Here is a 9,859-nt window from a genome sequence, read left to right on the forward strand (position 1 = left end):
TTGTGCTCCTATTAAAGCGCCATCTTGTAGCATAGACTACAACCACTAAAGTCACCCAGCCTCGCTGAGCAATCTCAGTATCAAGTTCGGCTACTGCCCACTAGATGGCGCTTTTATCAAATTTTCAAAAAAGTTTATTTGGCATTGTGATTTTATTAACCAGCTAGTGTGTAGATTTTAATATACACAATATATGAACAAATATAAACATCACTAAAGTATCCATTTAATATTCCTTATTCTACCGATTTCAATAACTTTTCATTATTTGTTATCAATAAATCCCTGAACCTGAACGCATCTTAAGCTGTCATTATGGCTGACGTGACGTGACGGTTGTCAAAACTGTCACCTTTACTGCGGTTGCGGTGACGTGTATAATAGTCAAAACGCTGCGTATAGCTGTGTAGCCAACTTGCCATTGCCACAGTCGCTCTCAAATAATGTCAAGAAATACACGATTGTTATGTGAATAAATCGAACTAGTGCTGTTTACAAAACTCAAAAGATAATTATTTAGTGTCGGAACATTCATAGTATTACGAATAAACAGTTATCAACTTAACAATCAAAATGGTGCTTATGACGATGATCGCGCGAGTTGTCGACGGCCTGCCGCTTGCTGCAACCATGCAAGACGACGAACAGGTATTCCAAATACTAGCCACAACCCTTACAAGCCCGTAAATACTCATAACTTTGTGTTATCACGTTGTTCTAATTAGTTATTTCAATTTATTTTGCGTTCGGCAGAGCGGCTGTAATATCTTGGAGTACCAAAATCAGGCGAAAATGCTGTTCAGGAAGCTAGGACCGCAGTCTCCGCTACGCTGTTCGATTGAATCCGGACCTTTCCTGTTCCAGTGAGTTGCTTTTTAATTTTTGTTTCGATTTACTATTATTTCTTGCACCGTAATTATTCACGAGTCATTTACACGTCACCTATTCATTTAACATCCATAAAAGTACATAATATAAAAATTACCTGTTGGCTGTGTTTTTAGTAAATTAAGCCTCTAAACGGTATTGACCGTAACATGGTAATGACGTAAAAGTGCCTCAATGTCAAAGTAGGAAGACTCAATTTTGCGTAACAGTAAACCGTACTTAACAGTTACCTATTGTAAGTACATACTGAGTGCACTTTCAACATAATGAGTATTATTACTTGTCGATTGCCACCATCAAGTAGAATACAAAATGGTATAGCTATATTTGAAACTTTGGTAATAACAATATGTTTGTGTATGCATGGTATTTAAACTGTCTACATTATTGCTTTCGAATCAATATGGTGTCTTTCCTCAAATATAATGTTATACAATAGGCCAATAATTTTGTTATTTTGTAACATTGCCTTGCATATAACATATTGACTGAATTTACTAGTTCAATGATGATATAATTCTAGTTTGGAATTTTAATTTAATTTTTCTGGAGTAAAAATAATAAAATTAACGTAAATTATGGTAAATGAAGTCTTAGACACGTTTGTTATTGCCATCACCTCACTAAAATTACCTTAATCTAATCTTCTATAATCCAATCCATAAATTAAAATAAATATGATGCCGTAAATTCCAAAATCATAGAGATGCCAACTTTTTGATGACAAATTAAATTTGTCAGTAGCAGTAGTATAAAGAACTATACTCATCCTTTTTTGGGGTTATAATACTAGTATAAGAAAAATACAGTATGATTCTATCTTTACCTATGCTATCTCTTGCCAAGCTTACATTTATAACAGTATTTACTAAAAAAGTTTGAATTATACAATACGAGTATTTATTATTGCAGCTATCTAATTGAGAAAGAGATCTGCTACCTGGTGCTGTGCGAGAGGAACTACAACAAGCGGCTAGCATTCAGCTACCTGGAGGAGATCGCCCAGGAGTTCTACCAGCAGTACGGGAAGAGGGTTAGTTACCGCCAACAATTAATAGTTTTTGTAATCGGTGGATCAGCTTCTTTTGTTGTTATTCTGTGTAGTATGTTAGAAAAAGCTTTATAAAATAGCTACTTTATGTGATTAGAATATTTTAACTGTATTGTGATCTGGAAAAAAGCGCACCGAATTATCAAAAATTCTGCTCGGTGAACGCACTGGACCCGACTGCAAACGGCAGCACTATATCCAGTTGGTTCCGAGTGAGAGAGGCATTATAGTGCGATATAAAATAGTAGAAATAAAATTAAATGGAACTAAAAAAAATCCATAGTAAATTGTTGCCATGCTTAAGCATTTTACCTCAAAAATGTATATTTAGGAAGTGGCGTCCTCAATTATTTACTACAATTTCTTGTTGGACTAAACTGATTGTCGGGCGACAGTGTCGTCTACGGCTCGCCGATACGTCGCTAACTTCGTGTAGCTAACTACGAATGGATCATAGAAATACATAGAAAGTATAGAAACCATGCAGTAGTGTCGCAGCGACACGTCGTCTGCGGTCGGCTCCCAACACTTCCAACTTGTACCTTAAGAGTCTCCATACATATTATTTCTGTGTATACTACTGTTAATGGCCACTCTGGTGGCCTATAATTGTAGTTTTGTATACCGATTCCGTCTGTCCTTCAGGTGAACACGGTGACTCGGCCTTACACGTTCATTGAGTTCGATACGTGGATGCAGCGAGCAAGGCGCCAGTACAGCGAGGTACATTATTTGAGTTTATAATCATTATTCTGCAAGTACAGTCAGCATTCATTAAATATAGGCATCACTAGAGTTGAAGTACACCCACACAATATGTAGTATTCTTTTTTCGTACCGTATTGTTAAAAACAACGTTAATGCAAAAAAAAAAAAAAAAAACAAATTTCATGCCACAGGGCACTCTTTAACAGCTGTCATAGGGGCCGTCCGATATCCAATACCGAGGCATACTACAACAAACATTATGTCTACACATACCTACGCACAGAAACAAATATTATCGGTCCGACGGCTGACGAGGGGCGCCGACATGGCTGAAATTATCGGAAGCGCCGCACCGATATCGGATGTCGGAAGGCGGCTATGAGAAAAACAGCCGCAGGTGATTGCCATATGGCATCAAGTCCGTCTTTCTTGCGTTATCTAACGTTTTTAGTAATAATGGTTTATTAAATACAAAAAAACCATGAATCTAGTATTAAACTGGATTAGGCATGAGTGGTGGGGATAACTGACAGAACGGGATAGACTTATGTATCTTTCAGTAGGAGTAGCAGCGAAAGCGCTAGTATTGTATGTCCTTGTCACAGTCTCACTTTTTTTTTATTCCCCACCGTAAATTAGTATGGATGATTGGTCGAATTTATTTGTTGCCCACCATAACAAATAAATTCGACCAATCATAGGGTCGCATTGCGTATGTTTTGTCCCTCACGGAGGCACGCGTAGACCACTTCTATAGGATGCTACCTTCTATGAGAAAAACACATTTTTGTGGTAGATTTTACTTCTGTCCGATACCGGATTGGGTCACCATTGGCCTTAAAGTCTATTTCAGACTATGGAAACAGTGTCAGGTAGGGCGACAACGTTTTTCGTGGCTATGTAAGCCAATACGGGAGCGGCAAACACGACCACAGCAGGGGGGCGTCACTCCGCAGTTTAGGTACATTTGGCCGGCGCGCCCATCGGACAGGCGTATGGCAGTGGGCTGCCGCTCGGCGCGCACGATAAGTCGTGTCACGTGGCGCTCGCGCAAAATTGAAAATACACAATGGCTTCGAAACTTACTTTCGTGAGAATCAGACATACTATCTCCGGATAAAAAATGTATGTTTACATAATCAACGTTCGTAATTCCTACATATTTATCTTAAAAATAATAAATCAGTGGGTATAGGTATAAAAACTTTTCAAGTGATAACCCCGTGCCGACACTCACAGCTCGGTCATAAAACTGCGGCGCGCAAAGGAGATTCACGGTTCGTGCGCGGTTATAAGTTTCAATTTTGCTTGCAGGCGGCGATATAGGTGTAATTTTATACCTAAATCTGACTTTTGTGAAAGAGTGAATTTTCTGTACGGTAGTACTATTAGTTATTCTGTGACCACAGGCCTGGCAGGTGTAATGTGCTCGTGGCGAACAGGTGTCGGGCTGAGGTAATGAATGTTTGTGGTTGCAGGGCGGGACGCGCGCGCGCCGCACGGGCGCCGCCGCCGCCCTCGGCGGGCAGCTGGGCGACGTGCAGCGCATCATGATGCAGAACATAGACGACGTGCTGCAGCGAGGCGCAGTGCTGTCCGGTCAGTGTTTAATTACCACGACACGTCAATCATTATTGAAGAAGAAGAAAGCATTTATTAGCACAGTAACATAACCCTAAAACTAAGAATACACAAAATGAAAAGTTGCGCTAAATGGTCCTCACTCATCTAGGTGGTACGGTATGAGCCACATGGCACATTCCCCGACGCTGATTTTCACAAAGGCCCAGTGGATGGCCTAGATCAGCCATTCTCAGTGTGTTCCGCGGAACCCTAGGGTTCCGCGACACCCCTGCAGGGGTTCCGCAAGAATTTAGAATTATGCTTATTTAATAAAAAAATACACTTCTAAAAACTATTGTTTTAATGTAGGGTTCCATCAAGTATTTCGCTTTCCAAAAGGGTTCCGTAAAAAAAAAAGATTGAGAACCGCTGGCCTAGGTGGCACTCAGTAAAGGACACAATCTACAAAAATAAGGGAAAACTTAAATAAATAAATATTGATGGCTCTGCGGCGGCCTTAACCCCTTGAACGTCACGTCTATCGAGAACGATATCCAGACTAAAAAAAGAGAACGTTGTCGAAGTGCACGAAGATTGATTATTGAGTCTTTGGCGGTCAAGAAGTTAAACTTAACATAAGTTCGTTGGGGTTTTAAAATAAGTTCTTATTATAAGAATTGTTGCAAGCGAATGAAAGATATATTATGCCAGTGATAACTATACTAATAAGCGAATGTATTATGTGTAGGTACTAATCTTAGTGCTTTCAACCCTTTGGAAAAAATGGCATGGTACCTTTTGAAATTGGCACGTTTGGCACTCGGCTACCACAGCCGATGCGAATTCTTATTACAATTATTAATTAACTAATATTGCAAAAGCGAATGCATTATTTATGTTTATATCTTGCGTGTGGTAACAGTGGTAGCATACCGGGGAAATAGAGCATCTTTGGATATCTTTACAACACGCTAATTAACCCATTTGCCGAAACTTCGAGAAAAGGAGAGTACGGCTGTGCGTTTGTTTGATCTCTTGATCTAGATTTTATATATTTGTATCAAACATGGTACAATAGTTTTTATACTTATTATCAGTAGGTAACACGTGAATAAATACGTAGTCGCATGAAATACCTATAACTTAGCCATTCACGTACAGTCGACATCAGTTATATCGGAGCTGCCTCTTTGCTCATAAATATCACAAGTTTGTTTGGGACAACGGTAGACATGTCCGTGGAATGCTCCCCTTTAGATTGCCATAACGAAGCGGTCTACTCGCAGCAAAGCGATATCTTCCAGCCGACTGCTGTTGCTTAATGTGGATTTCTAGGGATGTCCTGCACCAAAAGATGGCGTGACTGTGCACAATTTGCGAATTATCACCATCGTTTCCAAAACTCAAACATGTTCTAAGACGAGTTGATATTTACTGCAATGAACGAAAAATATAATATGACGGTTAAATCGAAATATATTTACACTCAATAGCTTCTGTTTTCATCAACAATGTATGTCTGTTTTCATCAAAATATTGCAATATCTTGCATTCACGCACACTAACGTACTTAAAGTCAGTGTCAAATGTCAGTAGATTCGCAATTTTACAGTAAAGCAACCTAGAGGGCGCAGCGGATGAAATGTTTATTGTTGAAAAAAGATTGGAAATAATATTTCTGTCTTCTTTTGTTGATGTGTGCCATAAAGAGTAATAATATCTGGGAGACCGAGCTTTGCTCGGGAAACATAATATATAAAAACTCAAAAGGGCGCGTTTTCCCAGAGATAAGACCTAGCTAGATCGATTTTTCGCCCCCAAAAACCCCTATATAGTAAATTTCATCGTAATCGTTAGAGCCGTTTCCGAGATCCCCGAAATATACATATAAATAAATAAATATACAAGAATTGCTCGTTTAAAGGTATTAGATTTGTATTGTATTACCTAAGTACGTATTGGCTGTTGTATTTACTAATGTTGCTATGTATTTTTCAATGATGTCACTGTAACTGTCGTATTGACTTGTGAAAGAGCCCTTGTGGCCTACTTACCCACAAGAAAACCAATTTGACCATACCCTATCCTTTCCAGAGCTCGACACAAAAACGCAGTCCCTCTCCATGATGTCGCAAAAATACAAGAAGGACGCCGCCTACCTTAACACCAAGTCCATGCTCATCAAAGTAACAGCTGGCGCCGTCATACTGCTGGTGTTCGTGCTCTACTTCTGGATCCTGTAAACCTGGTACTTCTGACAAATTAGGGCGGCCATCTTGTTGTTTTGGCGGACATTTTGAATAGAAAACTTTGGAAATAAACGGCGGTTCTGGATTAGGTTTAAACACGGATTTATATGGAACATATACCTAAGAGGACTTGTGGTATTTACAATATTTACCTAAACAGAAACACCGAGTCTATGCTCATCAAATTAATAACTAGCGCCGTCATATTGCTGGTGTTCGTGCTGTACTTCAGGATCCTGTCAACCTGGTACTTCTGACAAATTAGGGCGGCCATTTTGTTGTTTTGGCGGACATTCTGAATAGTAAACTTTAGAGGGCTTTGGATATATTGGTTGCAACTCGCAGCGTATTATAGTTTGTCAAAGGACTGTCTCATTTCAAACATATACAGAGAGAATCATACTGTCTTTATTTAATTACACAAACGGGTCTACCGCAATATAATTTCATTGTTTTTACCTTTAATTCCGACGTTTCAGCTGAGTTGTGGTCACGGAAACAACACCAAAAACCGGCCAAGTGCGAGTCGGACTCGCGCACGGAGGGTTCCGCACCATCAACAAAAAATAGAGCAAAAAAATCGTGTTTGTTGTATGGGAGCCCCACTTAAATCTTTATTTTATTCTGTTTTTAGTATTTGTTGTTATAGCGGCAACAGAAATACATCATCTGTGAAAATTTCAACTGTCTAGCTATCACGGTTCGTGAGATACAGCCTGGTGACAGACGGACGGACAGCGGAGTCTTAGTAATAAGGTCCCGTTTTTACCCTTGGGTACGGAACCCTAAAAATGTGACAGTTACGAAGAAAGTGGCGCCCTCATTTATTTTCTACTATTTTATGTCGCCACATAACATTTACTAAATACGTTTATTTTAACTAAGAATTTATAAGAAAATGAGTTAGTTTTTATTTTTTTTTTTATTTTTTTATAAGTAGGTACATTACATATAAATGTGGCACACGAAACATGAAGTTATTAAATTTAACACAGCTTTTTGGATCTTCTTGAGTCAGACCTGATGAATTGAATTTTAATTAATCGTACCTTTATTTTAATGAAGTTAACTTATTTTCAAATAAAGTGATTAAAACTTTTTTCAAATGTCTACCAAGATATCAAAATGGCAGACGTGTTATTGTCTATTGAACCCGCACTCACAAATACAATGTATAATGTGTGTTTACAATATTGATACATATATATCTTTTCGATACCGTAGAAGAATTATTATATATTGTCTGAAATATTATGAAAATGATTATAATAAACATCGACTTATAAAAATAAATATAATTGTAATATAATTGTAATAATTTAACCCTTTGAACGCTACGCCTATCGTGTGCGGCGCGTCACCGCATCGTGAACCTTGTCGTAATGCACGAAGGTTGATATTGGGCTGTACCCGCGCGCGTCACTTGACGTCTTTGGCGGTCAAAGTGTTAAACAGTTAGTGTGAAATTGCAGTCTGCTTCTTAGGCCCACTTGCACCGTCCCACTAACCCGGGGTTGATCGGTTAATCCGTTAACCCAGTGTCGAATTGTACTGGTAACCATGGTAACTCCAGGTTTAACCGGTTAACCCCGGGTTATTGAATGGTGCAAGCGGCCCTTAGTAGCTTAAATCCTACAAATTCCTGTAAGTTTCGTACTTCGCTCTGACATCCGTGATATGATTTCTGTATTTTATTATTCACATTTTTGTCGCTGAATAACAGATTCATACAAATTGGTATCGCACGTATATTTGAGAGAAATGAGACTTGCGTGCATTAGAATTAAGTTCAATGTCCATGTTGTTATTGCGCGTGGTCCGATTGGGGGTATCTGAGCGCAGCGCGGGCCTACAAAGCAACTTTGCTATGTCCTTGAGGCCAATTCCAAAACTTACATTTTGACATCAAAGTTAGCCCCCTACGGCTTGGTGATAAAAAATGTTATTTTCCTTTGTACGCAACAACGCCAATGTAAAAATGTGTAAAAATAAATAAAAGCACAAACTCAAATTGCAAATGTAATAGGAAGAGGAAATCAAAACTAAAAGATAAATGGCGCAAAAATCGCCTCAGTTAAACGGTAGAATTATAGTAATATTTGTGACGAGCCACGGGTAAAGGGTACCTTCGTTATGGCGGTTGGCGCTTACGCCATTATTAACGCCGCTCCAAATACTGTTGCGGCGCTATGCGACGTAAGCGCCAGCCGCCATAAGGTACATTCTTCCGTGGAATTTTTCTACTTTAAAATAACACATCAAATTATTTAGTAAATATGATTTTGAATATGATGAAACTGGCTTGTCTGTCCTACCTTGTGTCGATAGTGGAAATATTTAATGTAATTATAATTATCTTTATGGTGTTTTTTATTTATTGCGTTTAGGGTTGGACGCATGCATGGCGCTATATTTGTAAATATAAAATACATATTCATATGTTGTTTTATTATTTTTAGGTTGTATAATTTCTGACTGTTAACATTTACCCAAAGTCAAGTTTGACAACAAACCATAGAAGCGGAGCGTGAGTCTCGCGACCTATACGCGTAAGCGCCAAGTGCATTGGGGTAACATTGAAAATGGGGTAATTTTGAAAATGGCAAATACATATCTATAAAACCAGAAGCACTCCATAATTTAGCAACACTAACAAAAAAAGTGACTTTCGAATTTATTATAACAACAAACCTGTCAATACAATAATTTTATTTAACATTCAGAATTGACAAGTTAAAATGTTTGCAATTACAACAACCAACAACACCAACACTTTTCACATCAGTCTTAAGTTCACAGCAGAATTTTCACATAAATCTTAAGTACCTACTTATTTCATTATTTTAATGTTATTTGTTTTACAAAGAAGCAAATTTGTTGTTTAACTCTCGTGCTGTAGTTCGTTATTTTAGCATTAGAAAGAATACCTTCTTGGAGTGTCTTTTTATTAAAAAATATTGAAAAACGCTTTAAACAATTAGTTTATATTACTTATGAAAGCAAAAGAATGTAAAAGATCGTATCTATGTAATTCTAACATATTGCTGTGACTTATTTTTCAATGGTGATTTTTAATAAAAAGACATGTCAAGATCGCTAACCTTTTCTAATGATAAAAAAAAAAGAACTATAATATAGATACCCGAACAAGCGAAAGATTCGGACTGTCCTTAGCCCTGTTTTCGTTGTTAGTGCATGTACAGTCACCCTCCGTGATTGTTACGCCATTTAAGGTCCTAGCTAAGTTGGTTGTTCCATACTTACGCTATGGAATGTCCAATTTAGCTTGAACCCTAGATAGCGTAACAATCACGGAGCGTGACTGTACGTACATCTGAAATCCCCTATTTCCCCTATTAATTATCTCCGTGTAAGGAATAGGGAACATGAAGTTAGTTGG

General features: G+C 38.2%; 1 protein-coding gene across 1 annotated transcript; it reads left to right on the forward strand.

Annotated features, from left to right (window-relative positions):
- Window positions 1-369: 369 nt before the first annotated feature.
- On the forward strand, window positions 370-6,533 carry LOC134661830 (vesicle-trafficking protein SEC22b-B). Its single transcript, XM_063518027.1, has 6 exons — window positions 370-648; window positions 754-863; window positions 1,801-1,921; window positions 2,585-2,662; window positions 4,126-4,246; window positions 6,305-6,533. Exons 1-6 carry the CDS (start codon window positions 574-576, stop codon window positions 6,451-6,453), a joined length of 654 nt encoding a protein of 217 aa, XP_063374097.1. The 5' UTR covers window positions 370-573; the 3' UTR covers window positions 6,454-6,533.
- The last annotated feature ends 3,326 nt before the right edge of the window (window positions 6,534-9,859 follow it).

The sequence above is a fragment of the Cydia amplana genome, chromosome Z (assembly GCF_948474715.1).
Source record: "Cydia amplana chromosome Z, ilCydAmpl1.1, whole genome shotgun sequence".
Taxonomy (NCBI): domain Eukaryota; kingdom Metazoa; phylum Arthropoda; class Insecta; order Lepidoptera; family Tortricidae; genus Cydia; species Cydia amplana.

Coding starts and splice junctions, on each gene's coding strand:
- LOC134661830 (XM_063518027.1), top strand. CDS start 574: ATGGTGCTTATGACGATGATCGCGCGAGTTGTCGACGGCCTGCCGCTT. Junction 649..753: donor CCATGCAAGACGACGAACAG/GTATTCCAAATA, acceptor TGCGTTCGGCAG/AGCGGCTGTAATATCTTGGA. Junction 2,663..4,125: donor CAAGGCGCCAGTACAGCGAG/GTACATTATTTG, acceptor TTGTGGTTGCAG/GGCGGGACGCGCGCGCGCCG.